The sequence below is a fragment of the Humulus lupulus genome, chromosome X (assembly GCF_963169125.1).
Source record: "Humulus lupulus chromosome X, drHumLupu1.1, whole genome shotgun sequence".
In the NCBI taxonomy this organism is placed as follows: domain Eukaryota; kingdom Viridiplantae; phylum Streptophyta; class Magnoliopsida; order Rosales; family Cannabaceae; genus Humulus; species Humulus lupulus.
In genome coordinates, this window is record NC_084802.1 from 138,089,070 (window position 1) to 138,114,493 (window position 25,424).

The 25,424-nt window shown below is 33.0% G+C and overlaps 1 protein-coding gene across 8 annotated transcripts; it reads right to left on the reverse strand.

Moving 5' to 3' along the window:
- Window positions 1-18,117: 18,117 nt before the first annotated feature.
- On the reverse strand, window positions 18,118-23,408 carry LOC133804539 (probable E3 ubiquitin-protein ligase RHG1A). 8 transcript variants are annotated; one of them, XM_062242693.1, is made up of 6 exons: window positions 23,209-23,408; window positions 20,132-21,900; window positions 19,646-19,699; window positions 18,854-18,952; window positions 18,627-18,767; window positions 18,118-18,479 (listed from the first exon to the last, which is right to left on the reverse strand). In XM_062242693.1, exons 2-6 carry the CDS (start codon window positions 21,815-21,817, stop codon window positions 18,348-18,350), a joined length of 2,112 nt encoding a protein of 703 aa, XP_062098677.1. In that variant the 5' UTR covers window positions 21,818-21,900; window positions 23,209-23,408; the 3' UTR covers window positions 18,118-18,347. The 8 variants fall into 8 exon arrangements, 4 of the variants coding, with proteins under 4 accessions (XP_062098677.1, XP_062098678.1, XP_062098675.1 ...); XM_062242694.1 differs by lacking the exon at window positions 23,209-23,408 and adding an exon at window positions 22,726-23,036 and having other exon boundaries at window positions 19,646-19,696; XM_062242691.1 differs by lacking the exon at window positions 23,209-23,408 and adding an exon at window positions 22,726-23,033.
- Between the last annotated feature and the right edge of the window lie 2,016 nt (window positions 23,409-25,424).

The window sequence follows — 25,424 nt, forward strand, 5'->3', positions numbered from 1 at the left end:
CGAACTCAGGTAGGGGGGAATCAGGGACAACCTTCTCTCCCTTGCGAGATTCCTAGGACGACGAGCCATCTATGTTCTTCTTGGATGTACCTTTCTTGGGTGCCATCAGCTCGCCTATCGAATAAGAATGGAGTTTTTAGTGGACGACATAAAAAATTTTGAACAGGAGAAATAACAAAGGCCAGGGGTCCTAACATGCGAGCTGAAGTAATCTCAGCCCGCGGTGTGATGCCACGCACTGCCGTGGGCATGCGCCTAGGTTTCCAACAGACCCCTGATATTCAGGGATCCGTATGTCAACAGAGTCAGACCATTACTTGCCTTGGGGAAAGGGTTTTAAAGAAAAACCGCCTGAGAAACGTGACCCCTAAGCTACCCGATTTTATACCCTAAAATCCTCTTGTCCTCCATATCCCGAATGGGTATTTCCTAAACTTACCCAAAAATCACCCAGAAATTACCTAGTTATGAACATCACAATCCTAGACATGTTTTAGGAACTACTCAATACACCTAAAATCGAAACCTATGCACCAAAGTTATTTAGGAACAACCTACTGTTGGTGACTATAAAGTGGAGATTCACATGACAAAGAAAAAGGAAGAAAATTGAAACACATGAAAAATAGGAAACTTATAGTATGTTCTTCAAACGAATGTTGCAAGCAACGTAGAAGAAGGACTCCTGGGGAAATCCTCGATGACTGGGTTTCCGAGGGTTTTTTTTTTGTGACAAGATTATGGGGATTTCTGGAATTTAGAAGAAGAGTTTTTGAAGCTCGGAAGAGAGAAAATGAAGAAAAAATTCAAATGAAAGGTGATGAGTACTGAAAATTGCCAGCCCTATTTATACATAAAAGGCATAAGGAAATGAGGATCGTCTGATCAATCTAATGCGAGATACAAGGGTCATGATTTGAAAGATGAAACAGCAGCAAAAAGGTGGCCAGGCCATTTAATACAATCCTCGAAACCCTAACAGACGCCAATCACAATGCTCCACGTGTCCAGTACTCAAATGATGGGCAGGGCCTGGATAATCTCAATGGAAGTTTAAAAGTCCCTGTCGTGAAAGTCAGAAGTGACGTCATAGAACACGAGCAGGGACTTGGGGGCAAATGTACGCCCTGAAAATCAGCACGTACCATTTTAGGCAGCTCGGGTACAGCTAGCTAGTAAAAGGCTATGATCGATGTTCCACGTGTTCACTTTTCATCCGGGGGAATTTAGCACGATTCCTTAGACAAATAGCTCAAGTTGATGAGTTCAAAGCAACATACTACCTGGAACCATTTGTGGAGTATAGCATCAAAAGGCACGAGCTGACGTTACGCTAGCTCGTGGTACGCCAGAGGTCTAACGTACCCTAGGATCTTTATAAAGTTGACCACGCAATATAAATGTGCGTAAACAGACATCACGTGTCTGTTTACTCTCGAATTCCCGGATACGCAATATAAACGTGCATGATCAGACATCACACGCCTGATTTAGACCATGCGATCCATGATCCATTTTACCTAATGATTAGACCACACTTCAATATAAAATGTAAATGTTAATCATTAGTGTCACAGAGATGATGTGAGGGATCAAGGGATCACGGGATGACCCCAACACCTACCCAGGGATCATTCTCCTATAAATACCAAGACCTTGGATGGAAAAGGGGTTGGGTTTTCTCTATGTAATGCAAATATTCTGTCAAAATAGAGAGAGACATACAGTAATAATATTGACTCATGGACTAGGAGGATTTTAACCTCCGAACCACGTAAAAAGGAACGAGTGTTCTAACTAAATCATGTTAAGTATCTTAAAGGGTGATTGTTCTCGTTACGGTTTGCCCTTAAGCACTAATTTATTCTAGCTAATTTTCGCAATACACTGTTGGTGAAAAACTGCGTCAACAAAAACTTAATTAATTTTTTTCACACTATTTAAAACCCCACATGGTCGGCCACCTCTTCCTATATATGCATTTATATTATTTTTTTATATTTTTTTTATATAGGTTAATCAATATTTCCTATGAAGAAAAATGAAAATTGACTTTCTATAACCTTTTTCAGTCTTATTAAGTTTTAAAAACAAAACTTAACACATAATAATTAAATTAAATGTCTCTCACATTTAATTTAATTAATTACACAATAAAATTTAACCTAAGGTTTATTCGTGGAATAAAATTCCCCATTTCGATAAATTTAAGCATTTAACACAAAATGCCCTAAAATTTCCATTTTCCCTTAGGTTTATTATTTTTGACCAAACTTTAATTTTTATGAATGTATTTTATGCCTGAAATATATTTTCCATAGTTTTTCATTTTATTTTCTGAGATTTTTACCCGATCAGGGTTTTCATGTCGGTCCAAGACCGAAATTCTTATCTTGACTTTTAAATCATAAAATTCATAATTTGGCTAGCAATAACTCATGGAATAAATTCTGAACAAATATAATATTATTTAAAATAACATTCTTAACTCAAGGAAAAAAATCCCGACCCGAGTTGTTTAAAGGTACCCGAAAACGCAAGACGTTACATCTAGGATGTTGTCCGGCCCTATTTTGCCTTTGCTGCTGGGTGTTGTCTTGACCAGTGAGAGAGGGTGGTTGCTACTCAGGATCCTGGGATGGCCTATCCTGTTGAGCAGCAGGGGGTTGCTCTGGCCTCTGAGGATTCATTGGGTGTGGCGGATTGTAGTGAAGATGGGGATGCTCTGAATGTGGATTTTGTTGTGTGTGAGTACTAGGTGGCTGATCCAGTTGGGAGGAAAATGCAGGCTGTCCTCGTGCCAATTGAATGGCTGCATCCAAGGCCGCAGTGGCATCCCTTTGTCAGCGGTCCATGTCAGCTTCCCTCTCATTCAGTTCTTGGCGCTGCCGGTCAATCTTCCTTTGCTGCAGCACCATTGTTTCAGCCACATTTTCTTAATTAGCTCTCAAATTAGCTAATTCCTCTTCCAACACAATTAAAGTTGTCTGCAAAATCTCAGCATCCATCTCCTCCTCTTCCAATTCCACCTGTGGCTCATCCTCAACTACACCTTGTGGAGGAGGTTGATTTGGCACATTCCCAGAGGTTTGCCCAGTTTTCCAAGTTGTTTTTGCCATTTTGACTTTTGAAGGTCTTGAGTTCAGCTCTCAATTAAAGCACCAAAATGTTGACCCTTGATTTGGTCAATGACACGGAGTCAAATCAAATGATAGAAATTAGATGAATTCAAGTTAAGAAGATAAATGACACAAGGATTTATAGTGGTTCGACCCCAAATGATGGTAATGACCTACATCCACTTAGTGTTCTTATTAATGTATGAAGAGAACTTGCGATCAGTGAACAAGGGTTTACCGAGTTTCACAAGCTCAACAATGGATACAAAAAATTGTGAAAAACACTAATTTTCTCTCTTTGAGTCTCCCCAAAAATCCTTCATTTGAGCCTTTTGAGTCTTATTTATAAGCTTAAGAATCTACTTAACGGTCAATGGGCCTTGATTACATTTAATACAAACATATCTGAATAATAATGGAAATTACACTTTTTACATAAATGCAAGATCAAATATCTTTAGAAATTATCTGATATACTACGACTAGCCCTGGTTGCCTATGAAACATGCCCTCTGCAGTACGAATTTTCCTCTGGTCAATGGTCGACCAGAACGTAACCACTTAAATAGTCACGCGCATCTCACGTGTGTACTAATTTTGCCACATCATCAAGTGAAACTTTTTTTAGTAAACAATTAGAATTAGAATTAAGGGCACAATTTTTTATTTATTTTTTTGCTTTTGGTAAAAATAATTAAATTTAATTTTACAACTAAAATTGAAAAATATTGATTTTGTGAAAAGCACACTTTTCCAAAATAGTGAGTAGGAGAGGGAGTTATGACAATAAGTCTCATGGTCTCCATTATTGGTTGAACACCAAGAGGCATAGGAAGGGCCTCGTGTCGCCTCCGTTTGCGGCCTCCCTAAGGAAAGGCTTCCGAATATGTTTATTTTATCTCAAGGTTGACTGACCTTAAGGCACACTCTTGAGTTAAGTCATTGATTGAAAATAATGAGTTACACTCCAAAGGTGTATCTAGGCTTTCGAGCACAACTAGTGCATCTTGACCAAAATAGCGGTAGTTCATAAGTCAAAAGAGAAAAATGTGTTTTTAAGTTTTCACTTATGAAATTGAGATTTGTCTCAAAATTAATTTGGAGTTAGTCAGACCTACCCCAAGGCGGTCCATTAATTTTCAAATTAATTTATCGTGGATTAGTATATATTTTATGTGTTTTTATATGTGGCATTCATGCATCATGTTTACTTTTTCAAATAAAATCTGGCATTTATTACTTGTTTTAATTCATTATATTTTATTTATTTATTTCCAGCAACAATGGTTAATTCTCTTAATCCTGATCAAGAACCTCAAAATATGAAAGAACCAGTGAATCCTCGTGACGGCTACCTAAGTACTTTTCATTTAGAGTTCAGCAATCTTGATGTTTGGTACAAAAACATACACATAGTTATGAGTGAACTAAAAGTGTATGATGCAATCATTGATGTGCCTCCAGACGAGCCATCAACTTTATCTGATTATGATAGTCATAAAAAATATGCAAATTGGATGAGATATGATTATTTGGCTCGTCATTGCATACTAAAGACTATGCCTGATGATATCAAATTGAGATATGTGAACCATAGATCTACATACGAGATATGGGAAAGAATCAAAAGAGATTCTTTTGACCACTTGAGAAGTTTGCAAGAAGAAAGGGTAAATATGATTTGCTCATCTCCTTTTAATATATTTGAATAGTTGATTCAAATTTTTATGCCACAAACCATATTTTTGTCTTGTTTTCAGGAACCCATTATTCATGAAAAGAAAAGAATGCGGAAGAGAAACAAGAAAAGGATTGCAGATTCGAAGACCAAGGAATAACTGACATGGAAATTAGTTTTTTCATTTTCTAGTTTGTATTAAGTCTTTTTTCTTTAAATTAGTTCAAGAATTCTTTCTAGAAACTATGTTTTTAGATTCCTTTATTTGATGAGTGAACAAATTTGATATTTCTTTTTGAATAATAAATTCAGTTATTGTTTTTGCAATATATTTGTTCCACCTATTCATCAATGAGTATAAATGATAATTATGAATTATTCATTATTGTGCAAATCATAGATTTAATAAGACATCTTATTTCGATCACAAATTAAGTGAAACATATATGTGAATTATTTTTTAGATTGGTTTGTACTTAATTAGACACATAAAAGACAGTCTTTTATTGGAATCATTCATTGGTTCTCTCCCTGTTTATATAGTATGTTAATTAAAGTTAACCAAAAGACTTGTCTCTTATAAAGGCTCAAAAATCACATAATCATTTAGTTAATACATAGAGATGTATGTTGAACCTTTTAATGTTCGAAGCTAAAAGAAATAATAAATAGTAAGTCAATATTTATTGACATTTATTTAAGATATGTTTAACTTTGATTGAATGCAAAGAAAATTTTCTAGAAATTTTCGTGCAATATTCAAAGTAAAGTCACGTAGAGACTTATTTGATCTAATCAAAAGAAAGTCTAAACACGAATTTGGAATTCAAGTAATTTGCATGTGAACTTGGAATTTAAACCCAACTCACATACAACTAGAATGCTAAGGAGAATTACTATTTTGGAAATGGAATATAATCATATTAGATAAGATTAAGTAGATAATGAGTGATCATTATCGTCTTTATTATTTCTATCATTTTAACACTTGTTTACTCTGTACATGGTTGATTGTACAACATCAAAGACTTAGAAGTTGGGATTCACAAGTGGTTATGTGAATAAATTGAAAATTTTCCATGAAGTCATTTAGTGAAACAGTTTAATAATCATAAAAGATTACAAAAGAGTTTGTATCTCTTCAATGCTACTTTAATGAAGCATGATTGTTATAACCACTATATTTTCTAGTTAATTTGTACTAGAAATAATGACTGCAAGTCAAGTAAGCAAGTTACTGATAATTAACAATGATAAAACCAAATTTTGTAAAGCATTGTTGTAGTGGGAGCGTTAGTTAGTAACTACTCCATTACAAATGTAAAGATAGTTAAATTGTGTGTAACACAATCTAACTATACTTCATTCACATACTAGTATGAAATGAAAAAGTTTTTACAGAAAACAATGGTTGAAACACCATGAATCTAAAAATGGGTTTTGGAATTCTATGACATCTGGATTCTTGAACATCCAACTAAAGTTCATTGAACTTCAATTTGAAACAGGATATTCAAGATGAAGAGGAGAACAAAGGAAAGTACAGACTTTTCAAAGTTAGGTTAATAGCCTAAGGCTATGAACAGAAAGAAGATTTTATTACATGAATAAATATCTTCTATTGTAATCAAACTTAAAATTGTTTACATACTCTTATCCACTGTTTTATGCATGGATTATGAGATTAATTTAAATGAATGTCTAAGTAGTCTTTACTTAATGGCTGACATGATAAAATCATTTGAAGATCTCGACCAGGAAGATTCTATTGTGATTCTTATTCTTAATGTTGACAACATTCTAATCATTGGGAATGATGTAGAGAAATCGTCAATAGAAAAGAAATGGATTGCTGAACAAGTCTAAATATTAGATTTAGAAAAGCCAAGAATGTTCTATACATTCAACTCTATAGAGATTGAAAGAACAATCCTTTGGCACTGTCTCAAGAAACTTATATAGATAAGAAGCTTAAATTCTTTAGTTTATAGAAATCAAGAAAGGATTTTTGCCTTCCCGATCAGGAGGATGTATTATCTAAATAATAATGCCCATTTATTCTTTTACTAGAAAAGGAGGACATGCGACAGTTATTCCTACAACTCAGTGATAGACTGTTTAATGTATCGAATGTTATGTTTTTGAATTGACATTTGTTAAACGATAGGAATAGTCAGCAGTTTTCAATCCAATCATGGATTGAGTCATTGAATAATTATAAGGACTTAATTTTGAGTATCTTGAATATAATAGAGATTACATGTATGTGCATTTAGGCAGTGGCCTAAAATCCCAAAGGATGAACTAATTTTAAATCTTCAAATATTGATATTTGAATCAGCTTACATAACTATGGAGGAGACACATTAATCTTGAAATGTATTAGACATTTCAGATTTGTATGTTTCACCACAAAAGTCGAAATATAACAGCTACGAGCAGTTAAATAGGCCATTTGATTTAGTTGAGTTCTTTGTCATTCTAGAAAGGTTTTCAGACTAAAATAACACAGTTAGTATCTTATTGCGAAAGCAATGGAGATGCAACTTTTCTAGAAGAACTAGAAATCATGAGAGGGTAAAGACATGAAATGAAGTATCATTTAACTCAAGACAATTTTACATAATTGATTTAATGATCTTGAAGATAACTTCAAAATAGTTTCTAACAAAACTGTTACAAGGACTTTGTTAGACAAATTCGGTTAGGGGAATGTGCTTGACATATTAAAAGAGATGCCTTAATTTTCTTTAGGGCAAGTGGGAGATTGTTGGGAATAGTGCCCTTAAAGCAATTGTAGTTGACAAATGTTTTAAATGAAATAAATAATTGAAATGAATTATTATATATATAGACTATGTCCGATATTATGTTGATAATATTAAGTAAATATCATAAAATTCCAAAGTTTATCTGTGTGGTCTTAATCTCATATTGGTATGAGAGGATCGAGATAAAGATAATAAACTTAAAACAGTTCACAGTAAAATAAAGTTATGGAATATTTAGATTAATTACTGCTAGTACAGTTTACTAGTATTATGAATACAAGTGACTAGATCCAGGACACTAGTGTAGTAGGACACTTTAGTGAAGGTACATTATATATAGTGATATATAGAACTGGACCAGATGTGATTTTTTAATACTTGTTTAAACACCATTTCATAGTATTAATTAAACACATCAAACGATGATCATATACACGATGATCTTAATCCTGAGGTTGCTATGAACTCCTATATATTATGTCATCTGATCCTTTGATTTATGCGTTAAGGTTTGTCAGAATGATCAGCCTAAGAACAATTGCTTTGGGGACTCAATGATATATATGGCTGGAGACATAGTTTAACATATATGGAATCTATACCTTCTTCTAGATTGAATAATGGTTCCTCATTGGGTTGTCTTTTGGAACTGAAAAGGTTATGAGCGCTCACGTCGCAAACTTGTTGTGACACAACATTCACTAGTAAAGTCAATGGTACTCTAGGAACAAGATATAGCTAAAAGGGTAAAACGGTAATCTTATTCCCTTTTAATTATGAGCCAATAATAGAGGATTATCGTTGTATGTAATGATTATATCAATAGATACTTTATTTTTTAATAAAGTACTCTGTAAATATATGTCTATAATTATCAAGAGTTCAATTTCATATTTATAGTAGAGTAATCATGAGATTAATAAATATGATTACTAAATCAAATATTTTTTATTAATAATCTAATATTTATTGGAGCTTGATATTATAGGTCTATAGGTCCCTAGGGTGGCTCTATCAACACCATATAAATGTAAGAGTTGATACAAGGGTAATTTGGAAATTTGAGAAAATTTTTATTCTTTGAGTCAAGTATATAATTATATGATAATTGAGGTTAAATAATTAATTTGGAATTAATTATTAAATTTTCGAAAATATGTTTATTAATTTAAATATATATTTTTCAAAATTCATATATATAAATAAATAAATAAATTTTTGAAATTAATTATTTTATTTGAGTGGAAGAAAATATAATTGGTAAGTCAAAAATAATTTTTGATTTATTGAATTTTAAAAGATGATGATAATGATGATCATCAATTTGAATTTTTTATTTTGAATTTAAAATTTAAATTTTGAAATATGTCTCTCATCTTTTTCTTAGAAAGATAAATATTTTATTTTGTGGAAGATTGATTTTAGTTAAATGAATAAATAAAATAAAAATGAAATATCCCTGAAAATGGATTACACTGCTATTCACACATGACACAGTCTAGGGACTATGCCATGCGTGTAACAATGTACAAATATTGTATATGTATAATTTTTATTTTATTTATTCAACTATTTAATAATTTGAAAAATATTTTTTTCATATTTGGTAAGTTAGATATTTACCTAAATCAATTCCTATCATCATTATGATATTATTATATTACTATTATTATTAGGAATAATAAGTTGATACAATTATCTCTATATATATATGTTATAGAATAAGAAGAAGGAATATATATATAGGGGAATTCTCCTATAGGGGCTTTATTTTAAGCCCTATCGGTAGGGCTCTTAGTGTTTACAACCCGTGAACAGTTTTCGGTGCGATTTTTTTATGACCGTGTATATTGTAGCTATTTAGAGCATCCTGCAAATTTTCAGAAAATTCCGAATAGTTTACAGTACCGAAAACTAGGTTCAAACATGTTGTTGCACGCATGACTAATTTTTTTTATGCGAGTGGAAAACAACACGTTTGAACCTAGTTTTCGTTACTGTAAACTATTCAGAATTTTTTGAAAATTTGCAGGATGCTCTAAATAGCTACAATATACACGGTCATAAAAAAAAAATCGCGCCGAAAACTGTTCGCAGGTCGAGAAACACTGAAAGCCCTACCGGTAGGGCTTAAAGTGAAGTCCCTATAGAAGAATTGTCCTATATATATATATACAAAATACAAGTGTCATACACAAGTTGGAAAAAATTTAGAATTGTTTTCAGAATTTTTGTCAAACAAAAGATTATCTACTTCTTCTTTATTCTAACATTTCTCAGACCATAATCTAAAATCTCATGTGTTGAGAAATACTTGTGATTCCTAAATTTCAAACCCATGTTCTCTATGTTCCCACACACATCTTGAGGTGTAGAAAACACTTCGAAAGATCGTGGTTTGAGTATTCAAAACGTTGGATAGGAAGATCAATATATATACAAAAAGACTCAAGGACACTTGATAGGCTTTAAGAGGTAAATACTCATGTTCTTGAATATTTATGTATATATTTATATGATATATATAAATATATTGTATATTTATATATATGTTGCATTATTAATAATATTGTATGTTAATTGTCTGGATGTTTTCTTGATCATATAAATTGTTTATATGAGAAATAGAAATTTTTTGTTGTGGTATACAATGGGCCCACTACGCCTATTCTCCTAGGTGCTCTGATTGTTTTTCCAACAATGATGTCTTTGACATAGTCTGGTAATTCACATTCTCGTTGTTTCCCTACTGGATACACTATTGCATCATATGTTTCTAACCATATTTTTGTTGTGTAGTAATGTGAATAGTAATTGCAGGGGTCTATGTTCGTCTCCTTCATCACAGCAAGAGCATGACCACATGGCATTTCATCCTTCTGAAATCTATTGCATGTGCATGTTCATTGTTTGAGGTTTACAATCCATGATTTATCTTCTTTGAATATCTAAAATAGATATTCATTTGTTGGCTTTACCTGTATTAATAAGACAAATAATATGATTTTTTTTTTTTTGTGAATGAGTGTATTATATGTTGCATTTATAGTGTAGCAACAACAAAAAAACGTTAGAACAACCATATGATATGTTCCACATATCAACAAGTAACACAATAGCTACGAAATTAAAAACTGCCAAAAATATTTAAAAAAAAAAAAAATTGGCAATCATACAATAAGTGTCAAAGTGTATATGAAGTTGCTGGTGAGTGCTTGTTGTGCAACTAGTGTCAATCTGGTCATTGTTTGTTGGGCTAGTGTCATGTTTGTGTATGTCCAATCTTGGAGTAATCCACGCAAGCACTCCAAAAGTGTTGTTACGGGTACCTCTCTAATTGCCAGGGTGGCTGCGTTCAGTGACTCAGCAATATTGGAAGTCATTGTTGAGTACTTATTGTTTTTGGAGTGGAATCTTGACCATTTCTCATATCCACTTTTCTCAAAATATTTCCCAATGCGCATATCCAACCTGTCAAGTTCTTTCATATGATATTCGAATTTCTTTTCTGTGTACACTATTGCTGCACCAAAGAAGGGTACGCTGTATTCCTTTTCATGTGTTCTTGTAGGATGTTTTAGGTTTCTTAACAGGTGGAACATGCAGTAGGCATGTGTTATTTCTGGGAATACTTTTTTGTTGCTTTGATGATGCTTTCATGTCGATCTAATATTAGGCACTGGTCTTCTCTAACTCCATAGGCCTCTCTTAATTTGGTGAAAAACCACTCCCATGACTTGCTATATAAAAGGCAAGTGGGAATATTTTACCTCCTGCATCCTGTGCACTAGCATAGAGCAATGTTCCGCCATATGCAGCCTTCAAGAAAGTGCCATCAACAATTCCATTCAATTCCATGAATACAAACAACAAACTACCATCTTCTTCTTTTTCGATGTCCACTATTGATCCAGTGTTTGTTTTTTGTAGCATGTACAAGTAACTTGGTATGAGGTTGTAAGATTCTGTTGCATTTCCTTGTAATGCATTGAGTGTTTGCTCCTTAATTCTCCATGCTTTAAAATAATTCATTTTTATACCATATCTATCATTCAAGTCACCTCTTATGTCTAGTGCAGTGCATATTGTTTTTAGGTTGAGGAATTTTGGCTTGATGTAGTCGCCTATTAATTTTGATGTTGCTTGTTGTTGATCACAGAATCTGATTTCCAATTATCATGTGTGTATTTTGGAATATTTTCTGATGGTGAATGCTTGTGTTGTTCTGTTCCTTGATGCTCTTATGGACCACTTGCAGTTTTTGTCCAAACAAATAATGTTGTATTCTCTAGAGCATGATTTCAGCACCTTGTATTGGAAGTGATTTATTATTGCGAAGTAGCTGAACACACTTTTTATTGTTTTTTTTTTTATCTTTGTAGATCTGGGAAATTTTAATTTCTTGATGGCGAGGGTTTGTGATGATGAGCGAATCTATAGTGTCTAGTGGGTGGTCCTTATTCTGGTTGTTCTCCAGTTGCTCTACCATTTCCATAGTGACTAACTTTGCATAGTCAATGAAGTCAAGTGTTTCATTGTCTTCTTTTGTGATTTCATATTCTTGTTGCTCTATGGTTGATTCTGGTGTTCGTGGACCATTATCAATCACGGTCACTTATTCTGTTATTATCGGCTCTTTACATGCGTAGACTGTGTTCACACATAATGGATATCTTGTGAAGTCTGTCTCCTTCATTTTAACATGCATGTAGAAAAGGAGACTGGCACCATGCACTATTTTCATGGGCGGGTAGCCTTCCTTCACTTGATATTGTTGTTGTATGTGTGTTGTTGTAGGGTTGCAATATAATTGCAGCAACAATGTGTGTACAAGTTCTTCACATTTGCAATCTCTCGGTATCAACTCCCTACTAGGTTCAAAATCAATGTAATTCTTGTGGTCATCCCATTTTTCCGTTGCTCTGAATTAGGATTGGTGGTGATTCCATTCCCTAAAATGTAAACAAAATAGATTTATTATTTCCAACAACACGCAAACAACTTCACAACAATGCGAGAGCAACGAGTAATAAATAAAGATTAAATTCCTCACTCACTGTTTTCTTAATAATATCCATTTTTTCAATTAAGTGTCTATCCTTCCAGACTTGATTAGATAATGAGAGGAAAAACTAAAATAATTCTTGCTATATTATTATATTCCAACATAATTTGATGAAAAATGTAGAGAATTTATATGAGAAAAACTTACCCGATTGTAATATTTTCTTGATCTAAGTTTTTCTACAAAATTTAAGCATCAACTATAAGTTTATTTAGACGAATTTGATGATTCAATTTTTGCCAAATTGTAATTTGGTTTTTCTGTTCCTTACCTAATTTGGTCTTGGTTTTCTTTGAGATTGAATGTTGTCTTTGCCATTTCAAGGGAATCGTTGTTGTCTTGATGATAAATATTGTTGCACAATCAGATCGTCGGCATTAATGGAGTTTTCCCATTGTTGGAGCTCGTTGCCATTTCAATAGAAATTGTTGTTGTTGCTGTCAGATCGAGATCGCTTGTAGTTATGGTGTTGTTCTTGTTGTAGTGTAATCAGGGTCGTGGGTCACGTGAGAAAGAGTGTTCCGCCTGCGAATGAATGGTAAGCAATTTTAGTGAGCAAACAATATTTTTGTAAATAAAACTTCTATGTCGTACAAAAGTTATTATTTCCGTGTGACAGTAAAAATGTTATTTTTTAATAGCTTTTGGTTATAACAAAAAAATTCCTTTAATAAATATAGTTTTTTTAATAAATATGAAAGTTTAATACAATTAATTTAACTTTATTAATGAAAATATATTTTTAAATAATTTCTCGATTTTAAAATTAAGTTTTCTTAAAAAAAAAATTATTAGCTTAACCATGTGACATGTATCGTCCTAGTGAGTATTACCAGACTAAGTAGTGATAAAATCATAACTTTTTCACCTTCGAATGTTTTTTCCCTTAAATATCCCACAATAAAAGATATTGATAAATTCTAGAGTGCACCTATGCCCCCATTTTTGGATGTATAGGTGTCCCCCTCATATTTTTGGCACGTGAGTAATTATAATCCTAATTTTTTTTTATATGATTGTGCATATTGTAGTTATATAGGATATCCTACAAATTTTTTGATTTTTTCTTAATAATTTACAGTGCCAAAAACATTGTTCAAACAGTCTATTACACGTGTCTGTTTTTTTATGTGTGAAACAGACTATTTGAACCCTAATTTTAGCACTGTAAATTATTTTGAATTTCTTAAAACTTTGCATTATGTCCTAAATAACTATACTGTATACAATATATAAAAAAATATATAATTATAACTATCTAAGTACCAAAAATACAAAGGAAGTGCATCAATACACCCAAAAATGGAGTACACCATAGAAGCACCCAATAATATTAATTCAACAAGAAAAAAAATTAACAATAAATTAGGGAGTAAAAAAAAGACTTGAGTTAGTTGGAGAAGTTGTGAAAATTTGAAAAAAAAAAAAGAAAAAAAAAAGGCATATCATATCTAAGAGCAACTCTAATGCTTATTACTTGGAGGAGTGCTTGCTGACATGGACTCTTTTTTGGCTACTCTAAATGTAGCCAAAGCATTCGAGTCAAAGGTTGCCTTGGGTATATTGAAGTAACGGTGACACTCGCAAGCACTTTTTCTATCTTTAATATTTTATATTATATATAAAGTAAATAAAATATTGCAAATTTTAAATAATGATGTGTGAGACCATAGTGGGCAATTTTTGGAGTTTCCTAGCATTAGAATAATTTTCAAAAGAAAAGTTGTCAAGGTGATATGGATGAGAGAAAATAAAAAATTATATTTTGGAACGATTTGAAGAATTTTAATAACTTTTGGTGTTTTTTTTTTATCATAAATAACTATTGGTGTTCCTTACATTGGAGTTGCTCTAACCCATTTTAGCAACACGCTTGTAGGGCCTGCAATTGGGAATTTAATAGAGGAAATTATATTTTATATGAGAATTTTAATAGAGTGTGCAAAAATATAGTTTTTATTTTCAAAAAAAAAGTTAATCTATGACTTTTTTTAAGAATTTTCACTGTTATGGATTTATTTTTCCATATTTTTGTATAAAAGTTGGTTTATGCCATATTTTTACTCTTAATCAAGTTTTATTAATTTTGAAGGGTATGTTTGTAATTTGATTATTATTTTTTTAGCTTATTTGTTTTTTATATTAAATTTGTCTTTGGTTGTTTTGCAATTTTTTTTTTTTTTTTTTTTAAATATGAATTGTGTTTAAAATTATTTTTTATTTATTATAAACATTTTTTTTCCTTTTTTTTTAGATTGTACGTTTCTTTTTCCAAATTTTGAGTAAGGTAACCAGTTACTTGATTGATCTTTGACAGTTATGTAAAAAAAATCCTAGACCTAGGTTAAATAACTTGTACCAAGAGGGGTAACAAGTTATCCTGAGAGAAGTAACTTTTTGCCATAAGAGGAGTGACCAGATACCATAAGAGGGGTGACGGGTTACTCATATTAAATATGAAAATAAACATCAAATTTGAAGGAAAAAGAAGAACACTTCATTAAAAAAAAGAATAAGAAATAACTATGATTTTAATAACATAGGTAGCCAGTTACCATAAAGAACCTAGAAATATACACACACATTATAACGTGAAGGTAATCATTTAACCCCAGAAATATATACACAAAGAACATGAATGTAACCAGTTATCCCCAAAAATATACACACAAAAAACGGGAAGGTAACCAGTTACCACAGATCTGAAGATAGAAAAAAAATCAGATCCACCCCCTTTCCCTTCTCTCCCATCTTCTTCATATAATTTTTTTTTCTAGATTTGAATATTCTCATTAGGGTAATTGGTTACTCATTCATGTTTTCATATTTTTATTAGTTTTCTTTCCAAATTTTGGTGTTCCTATAAGGGTTACAGTAAAAAGAAAATGCTGAAAAAATTGATTTGAATTTTTTTTATAAATAGTGGAAAAAACTATTAAAAAAATTAAAATAATAAAAGATAATAAATAAAAAATAGTAAAATAATTATGTAATGTTAAAATATGTATGAAAAGTGGGAAAAAAAGAAAATGGAATAAGTACAAAAAATGAAGAAAAAAAAGGAAAAAAACTTAGGATATAAAACTAAAAAAAATATGAAAAAAAAAAAACAAAACAAAAGAAATGATTAAGGAAAAAAATTAGATGAATAAATAAAAGTGAAAAGAAAAAGAAGAAAAATAATGGAAATTGGAAAAAAAAAATATGAATGAAAAAATTGGTAGAAAAAATGAAAAAATAGAAGAAGAAAAGAAGCTCATATATGTGAAAAAAGAAAAAAAATAAAAAGAAAAAATAATAAATATAAAAATGAAATAAAAAACTGAAAAATATGAAGAAAAAATACAAATAAAAGAAAAAAAAATAGATAAATGAATTAAAATGAGAAGAAGAAGAATGAAAAAATGAAAAGAAAAAAAAGATGAAAAAAATATTGGTAAAAAAAAAAGAAAATAGAAAAAATGGAAGAAAAAATAAGTAAGGAAGAAAAAAAGAAAAAATAACTAAAAAAATAATTAAAATAAAAAATTGAAAAAAAATAAAAAAATAAAAAAACTTTTAAAATCAAATAAAACATAATTATGATAAAAAAAAATGTGGCATTATCATATTTTAGTTAGCTGCTAATTTTTTTTCATATAATAAATTTTTTCTTTAATAAATTTTTTCATACAAATTAAAAATATATATATATATAATTTGCATATTATTGCACATTAATCTTATACAAAACAAATTTTTTAAAAATTCTCACTTTAATTGGAGACCAAATTCACAATTACCAAGGTGGCTCAATTTTTGTAGGGCGTGTTAGCAACACGCTTATGCCTTCCTTGTACACCCATTTTTACAGGCATAGCCTCATCTTTCCTTTTCCTTTGGCTTTTCGACAAACCACCGAATTCTCAGCCTTCCATAATATCTTACTATCATAAACAAAATAAAGCACCCATGAATGAATTTGTGCTTAATCTAGTAATTTTAATAAAAAAATTTATGCCCGTAATAAAATAAATTATTAACCTTAAAGCAGGCTGGAGCGAAGATATTATGATGGAATGGTTTAATACATATTAATCATGCTAATAACAATTTTGAAAGGGAAATTTGAGGCTTGGTGCATAATAATACCTTCTTTTTTTTGGAAAGATGCATAATAATGCCTTTAAATTATAAAATATCAACATAACTTAAAATTTGGAATAGTCTTATCTCTAAAATTTTGAGCAAAAACGATTGTTAACGATGGTCCTATGAAAATTTGGCCTTTAAAATCAAAATTTTTGTGATACCATTGTTAATTATCATTGCAAAAAATTTGGTAAAAATTTTGGTGAGACATAATTTTTCACTCCTTTGTCAATTTGAGGTGATTGTTTTTTTTTTTTACTATTTTTTAAGATCTACATGTTTAGAAGGTGTAGAACCTTAAATTTCAAGATCTGTATGTTTAAGACTATAATGAAGATTGAGACTTAAATTATTGAAAATTTAGGTTTTACACACAGCACATGTAGACTTCAAGAAAAGAAAAAAACATAATCACCTAGACACAGACAACCTAGTGAAAAGTAATGCCTCATCAAAGTTTTCATTAAATTTTATGCAACAATGATTAACGACAGTACCATGAAAATTTAATTTTAGAGGCCAAAATGATACTTAGATGGTTAATGATGGTCCCATGGAAAACTTGATATTAAAGACCAAAACGATGCTAAAAATATACTTAATGATGCTAAAACGATGGTTAACGATAGGCCTATGAAAATTTCATTTAGAAGCTAAATTGTCATAGGACTATCGCAAACTATCGTTAAACAGAATTTTTGCTTGAAATTCTACACATTAAAAAATTTTCAGATCTAGAAAAAAAAAATTGCCATCAAAACAAAACATACAAAAGTGTTGGAAATCCATGAATTTGTTTGTTAAGGAAATATTTTTGGGATTTAAGTTTCGGATTTTATTTTAAACAATAAAAACATTAATAATGATATAAAAATTTATGATTTGGGTATTTTACTAATTTTGTTTTGTGGAAGAGTAAGACAAGAAAAGAAGAGACGGAAGATGAGGAAAATTATGTGAAGGTGGATTGAATTGGAGGGATGGAGGATTAATTGAGGTTTCGAGAGAGAGAGAGTGGGACGTGAGAGGGAGAGAGGGGGGGCTTGAGACGTGAGTGAGAAAGAGGGAGGAGAGAGAAGTTTTTTGACCGGAAGGGGTAGTTTGGTCAAAATTTTGCAAAACGGCATAAAACCTCAAATCTCCAATTTTGAAATGCCTTACAGTTGTGAGAATAGAACCACGCTTAAAGAAAAAAGATTAAATATTTGCAAGAATAAGGCAAAACCAAGTCAAAGCTTGAGTTTATATCAAGCCAACCAAATAGACTCTATCTAGTGTTATTAATGTCATCTGAATATAAGAAATTGAATATGAAAAAGGGAAGAAAAAAAAAAAAAGAGGAGCCTCAGTAAATTGAGATATAAATCAGTCATTCATAAATAAACGAAAGTTGTTTCTAAGCTGGTTTCCTCAATTCGGAATTTCGGGTTGGACTCAAACAATTGGCTTTAAAAATAAATTGAACAAGTAATAAATGTGGGTTCTGGCGACTCTTGGCCTTGCGGTAATGTGTGGCTTGTGATAAAGTATGAATGAAGGTTTCAACTGAAAGAAAGACAAGAAGAGATTATGTGGCTTCCTTCTCACAATGCCAACGCTGTCGTTTTACAAATGGGGCACAAATTTTTGTGCGTCAACCATTGTTTTATGCATTGGGTATGGAAATCATGGCTGCATTCAAGTGTTCCTATATGTTCTCCTTCTTTATATTCCTCCTGCGTGTATGGTAGCATATAATTCAAGCAAGGAACAAAAATATAATATATCTATACATAAATATACATATTATTAAACTAGACTACAACAATATTTGAGGATCATGGAAACCAAGAAACAATAGCAATTGTTATGTAAGTCATTACCTGACATATACAACATGGTTCAGCTTCTGATTGATATTTTTCTGCTATAGGATACTTCTTCTGCTTCAAGCGAGTAAGTACCGTATCTTCGCTTAATCCGGTGCTAACATTTCCGATGCGCTCTTCAAGAGCAAGCAGTTCCTATAATTTTACACAAGGACTGCATTAGTGAAACAATTGGTAAACACAGATGAGGATGAATTAAAATTCTTTTCATTTTAACTTACCTCATAAGACATGTTATCGACATCAAGTCGCATATCCCTATGCCGATCATGTATATCAGCCACTCCCATAAAAACTGAGGGGTCAAGTATCATAACGTCCTGACCAAAAAGCAAAGCACAAGTCCACTTTCAGATCACAAATTTGTCCAGAGTACGCAAGAAGTAAAAAACTACCAGCTTTTTAAAAGTCATCCTTAGGTGCTTTGACTGCAACAATGAAAGGTAAGGAATTGTGTACTCGCTTAACTCCCGAGAGAGAGAGAGATCCAATTCTCTTCGGAGCTGACGTGGTGAAAAATGTGAAGTCCAATAAGCTCCCTGCTCTCTAAACCCCTTCTGATACTGCCTAATTGATGTTCTAATCCAGAAGACTTTTAAAACATATGAGTACCAAATGCTTCACCAAAGGTCAGGCGGCCAACATCTACAATCCTGCCTTACGGAGGGAGATGTACCTCTGGTGGTGGTTGTTAAGATGTCAAAAGTTGTTGGGCCTGTTCTAAAATGATCAATTTCTCGAGATTTTAACACTCCACTCAGATGGAATGTAAAGTGTAAACCACTTATCAATGGCACCAAACATCATAGGATAATATTTGAATCAGGTAACAGAATGTCTATTCATCTCTTGGCTGAGAATTAGAACAAATTCATGTTCCTAATTTCTAACAATACATCAGTCATTACATTAACGCTAGAACCATCTATTCTAGAATAAGACAAGCCTTGATGCGAAAACAATAAAATTAATAGCCATGTTCTAACATCAATTAGCAAAAATAGAAATCTAACCTCAAATCGCAAACTCTCGCCCCTCCGAATGAGACCAAGGCCATTGCGAATCTGCTAAAATAAGGATAAAAAAAGAGAATACAGTGAGCTCCTTAGTGAAACAGAGGTAAGAAAAACTTAAGTATTAGTACTATTAAGTACTGAAACATTGGAAACGCATACTCCAACGACAAAAAATTCATGTACTTTTTAAGTAAACACATACAACACAAATTTGTCCAAATACAACATGATGCGTGGCAGTCCCGTATAAAAATGTGTGCATACATTGATTAGTCCGTGTGCATTGGGAGAGAAAAATACTTAGCAGTCCTAACCCAAGCAATCATCAATCCAACAATCACCAAATATTTTGTAAGATGATAGGCAACCATTGTGGGATTAACACCATAAAGTGAAATTTATTCCACACTACAGTATCAGTTTTGCATGACTACTAAAAGAACAAACTCATGCAATATAAAGGAGGGTGTTAATGGAGCATACCTCAGATACAAGCCTGCTGTTATTTCCATCAGCACCAGCACCCAAACTTCGTAGGGAGTAGTGAAGTCCCAACCCATTATCATTGTGTCTCTCCATCCATGATGCTGACCTTGGGTGTGAATGATGACCCTGGTTACTAGCTCCAGGCCGAAGAACCACCTCCTGTGGGGAAGCAGGTTGACCAGAATGTAGTGGCACATAATTACTGCTTTGCCCCCCAGGCTCAGTACCAACAGAAGAAAACAAGGATCGGCGGAGATACTCAGAAAATCTACGAGGATACTGCGGAGTAGAATTGTGATGGGATGCCCAGACAGGACTAGATGGTGGATGAACATTTGTACTTGAGCCAGTCCGTGGTGTAGAAACAACATTTCCCGGAATTGATAAACTTGGCCCAGCTAAACTTCTATTTGCTGGATGTCGAACCAAATTTCTCAATTCAGTTGCAGGTACAAATATGGGAAGATCCAACATGTTTCTTGGCAAACTTCTATGGTTTAAATCATCTCGTGGTTGTGCGTCGCTATCTCCAAATGCAACAGAGCTTGATGAACTGCCATGTCTTGAACTAGAACCTCCATTCCATCTCGACGATTGTACATTTTGTGGCAAAGGAGGAACATCGATCATGGCAGGCTGGCTTTGATTACGAATAGTATCTACTACTGAGGCTGGCCTTAAGTCTAGACTATGATCAGCTGGAATAAGACTTGATTGGGATGCCAAAACACTGGAACGCCTAACAGTCCTCCCTGTCGAGAATATAGGAGCAGCAGCATTAAGTTGATTCAATGAAGTAGTCCTTGCACGGAAGCTTCTGCGAGAGCTTTCCGGGAAGTCTGAAGTTATTGTTCTTCCACCTAATCCAAGTCTGGGGTTCCCCTCTTCAGAAGCATATAAGCTGAGACTGCTGCCTGCTGCATTATTTTGAGCAGGAACTCCGGGCCTTCCAATCCCTTCTGCAGGCTGAAAGTAGCTACAACTCCCACTTGCAGAAGATGGTCCAACATGTCCCTCGATAGCCTTTCTTTTACAAGATATCCGGCGACCTTCCAATGAACTTTGCCTGCTGTCATTTTCTCCCACCAAAAATCCAGCACTCCCAGAAGGAAGTAGAAAAGGATCAGAACCACTCATAGATCGATTCTGCTCCATATCAGATCCACCAACTTTGTATGGGTTAGGATATTCTAAAACTTGACTCCTACTGCCACCACGACCCACAAAACCTGCTGCATTTATGTTAAGATTTGTAGGAATTCCCACCTCGGAATGGGAACTTTGAGCAAAGATAGGGTTCAAATTATTGTCAGCTGAAGTGTTACCAGCTGGTTCATGGCGCTGCTCATCTAACCTAGCACTAGATACAGCACAAGGACCTGAGGGTGGCCACACATGTTCAGTTTTTCGCTCACTAGTACCAATTTCATTCTGTGTATTGCTAGAACTAGCTTCATTTAAGCACCACCTGCTCATGTTCTGCCCTTCACGGTTCATGGAATTGACAAAAGCCATATTCATATCATTGGGAGGTAATAAATAGTCTTGCATACGGCTCTCGGACGGATTACGCATATTGTTCCAGCATATCTGCTGGTCTATAGCAGCATTATTTGATGTAGCACCAAGCTCGAAGTCAAGTGTTTCAGGCAAAGAACCGATAGTACCCCTTTGCCCTTGCATTAGGGCTGATAAAAAAAATCGCTTGGGAAACACAACAATTCAGAGAAAAATTCAGCACAAACAATCCACAATCAGTAGCAGATCTGATGAAGCAAAGAATGAGAATATAGGATTAGGATTTTAGTCAATCAACGAGCTTAAAAAATACTTCGCAGGTGAGAATAAACAAATTATAAGAGTTACAAGACTCTATTTCAAACGCTAAAGAAACCAAGGAAAAATTATGGCGCATTTGTAGTGATAAAGGAAAATGACTTTTATTCCTCTCAGAGGGAAATAGGGTACTTCTGAATTATGAGCAGAAGACTAAAACCCCAATAACGCAACATTTGAAGGGAATAAATTTCACATAAAAAATGGGTATCCACCATTACAAAAATGGAGTTTAAGCTTCCAACCTGGCAATCGATCAAAATTTAAAATAATAATTAAAAAAAACCGAAAAAATATATGAACCATACCCAGAACGATGGAAATGATTTCCGTAAAGAGATACAAATCAAAACATGGAGTGAACGAGTCAAATAAATAATGTTTCAATTGTTTTTATTTATTATTATTTTTGTAATGAAGATCGGCCACCAATAAACATGTAAATATATGTCCTTAACCCAAAATCTACTCACATACAAAATGATTTAAAAAAATAAAAAACAAAAGAATACCCGGTAGATATTTAAGTTATTTAAGAAACCCACAGTAAACCTGTCCGTAGAAATGTCGATTGACGAACAAAAAAACTAAAACTTCAAACTCATGACCAAATTTCTGAATATGCTCAGGTTCAGGAGACAAACAAAACAAAACGATGATAAATAAATAAATAACGTATCTTCAAAATCAATCTTACCACCAACGGATCGAAAAAAAGACCAGTAAAAATGAATAAACCAGTGAAACTTACATACCCAGCTGAAGTTACCGATCTATCCGGAAATTATGAAGAAGAAATCAAAGAACTGAACCCAGGAATTTGAGAAAAAATTACTAAAAACCTTATTCTTTTCGATACACATATATATATATATATATATAAAACGGTTTCTCTTTCTTGAGGGAAGAAAGAGGTGAGAAACAGAAACTGGTGAGCAATGGGCGAGAAATAGAGAAGATTTGGCAGATTGGGTGGATAAAATGAAATATGCAATGGTGAGAAAAGAGGGGAAAAAAGACAGAAGCAAGGAAGGAAAGAGAGATGAAAGGATAGAGTAGTGTTTTAATTTACAAAATTACCACGATGAGAGAGACTGCGGAATTTAATTAGTCATACTATCGGTTTTTCCAACAAGGAATTTAATAAAAATAATAAAACAATAAAGAACAAACATCAACATTCAACAACTAGTTGTAGAGGACCAAAGATGTGCCATGTTTGGAGTTGGGCCACTTACCAATTTTACCAAACGAGCCATCCTCACCACCCCTAAATTTTTTGTACTTTTTTTCTCATACTTTGTCTCACAACCCAAAATTCAAAAAGGAAGGAAGGAAGGAAATCATTATTAATTATAATATAGTCTAATAGGTAAGAAAAGCAACTCCCAATGCGCCGAAGGCAAGCGCCAGAGCCTGTCTTGTTTCCATATGTTCACGCCAAACACCTGCGTTCAACTCTCGGCGGCTTGGGCTCAACTCAACATCACATGCTCTTTGCCCTTAGTGCACTAAGGCGCTTTTTCTGACTTGGACTTTTTTCTAGATTGAGCGGTGAAATTAAAAAACGGAATGAAACTAATAGCACTTATATACACACGTGGCAGGGTACAATTATTATGATGACTTTCAGAATTTTTTCCCCTTCCCCCTCTCCGGAAAATCTGGCTTATTGATTATTTTTTACTATACTACTAATGGAGTTGGTTTGGCATCACATGCTACTATAAGGAAAATCAAAGGAAAGTAATATGATAAACCAAAAATGAAATGTGATAGGTCAGGTCACTTAATTATTCTGTCGGTACAATTTGTTTTACCAAAGGAGGGTGTGATTTGGTGATTTTGAAGGCAGTAGTGGCATTTTGGATGAAGTACACGGATTGCTTACCTTACATAACTTTGCTTAAAAAGTGGTGTGAATACAAAGACCTAAAAAAACTACTTGTTCGGTATCTTAACCTCCACCCAGAAGAAAAATAAAAGTAAATATAAAAGAAAGAAAACAAAAATAATACAAAACCCTTCAAAGGTATTGGGAAGGTTCTTTATCAACTTCTTTAAACATCAGAAAAAAAAACTTCTTTAAATAGCGTCCGCTACCGGTCAAATCTCAATCGTGGGCCTCTTTTACTTTTTTAACATTTTTTATTTTTGTTTTGGTGCTATATGTGGCTTTCTATGGTTTTTATTCTATTTTACCCTTCAAAGGTGGTTTTCTTTGTTTTGCCATGTTTTTTGTTTTATTTATTTATTTCTTGTTTGTATACAAAAACCATTGTATTTTGTGCTTCAATTTAGGCCACGAAAACGAACTTCGATCTGTCTATATGGGGGGTTGCTTAGATAACCTATTGCGTACTAGCCTTTTTAAAAGAAAGAAAGAAAAATGATCCACAAGTATATCATATTATATATACATAACAAGATAAGAATGACGATCGCTCCACCATAGAGAATATTTAAAAAATGATTTCCTTACTTTTGACAATGGACGAGTTAACTTGACAACCAAAGACTCTAGTTGCAAGACAAGCCAAATAGATTTAACTCGAGACTTAAAAAACAATTATATAAAGTATACCATTAACGATGATATGGGTTTTGGCCATCTATCAAAATTGGAAGTTGAAACCACAAGGCACAAGAGATAGTGTCTAATCCCAAATCACTGGGAATATTAAAGAAATACCTGTTGTTAGTGGAAGGGTAAAGAAATAAAGCCACCCAGAAAACTAGGCAAGGCAAAAGAGAGTGGTGGAGGTGGTGGTGGCTGGCAAGCATGGACCTAATTTGCAACTCAATTGGTCTCTTAAAAATCTTTTAATCTAAAAGTGGTTGATGAAGTTAATGAATCAAATTTAACTTGAAGGGAATAAAACCCATGACCCATTTGGGATCAGTGACCCATCGACATGTGTGACCAAGTTAGAATAAGAGCCATATAACATATAAGAAACTATAGACGTGAACAAGAATGATGATAACGATGCACTCTGAGTTGTTTTGCCTTCTGCTTTGAATATAACCACATGAAACATAGCCATGCTATGCTCACTAGTGAAAGCTGAAAATTGAATTGTTATTGTAACGTTTTTTGAATTTAGAGGGAGCAAGATTGCCATGTAGCTACCACCACTATTAGTGGGTATCACAACTTTGTTAACGCTATTTTCTTAATTAGTCATTGCCTTAAACAGCAAAAGAATGAACTTTGGGAAAGAAAATAAATAAATAAACTACTTTTTCAACTAAAACAAAAAGGTTGCCTATTTCTGTTGCGCGGTGTATAATTGCTAGATCTCAAAAACTAAAATTAGGGAGAATTGAGAAATAAATTAAAGAGGGAATGAGCATCGACAATGGTCCACTTGCAAGAATCAGGTGAGAAAAGCATGCACTGATTGAGTTTAATTATTCAATGCAAATTCCTTGTGAAGGGAAAAAAAAAGGC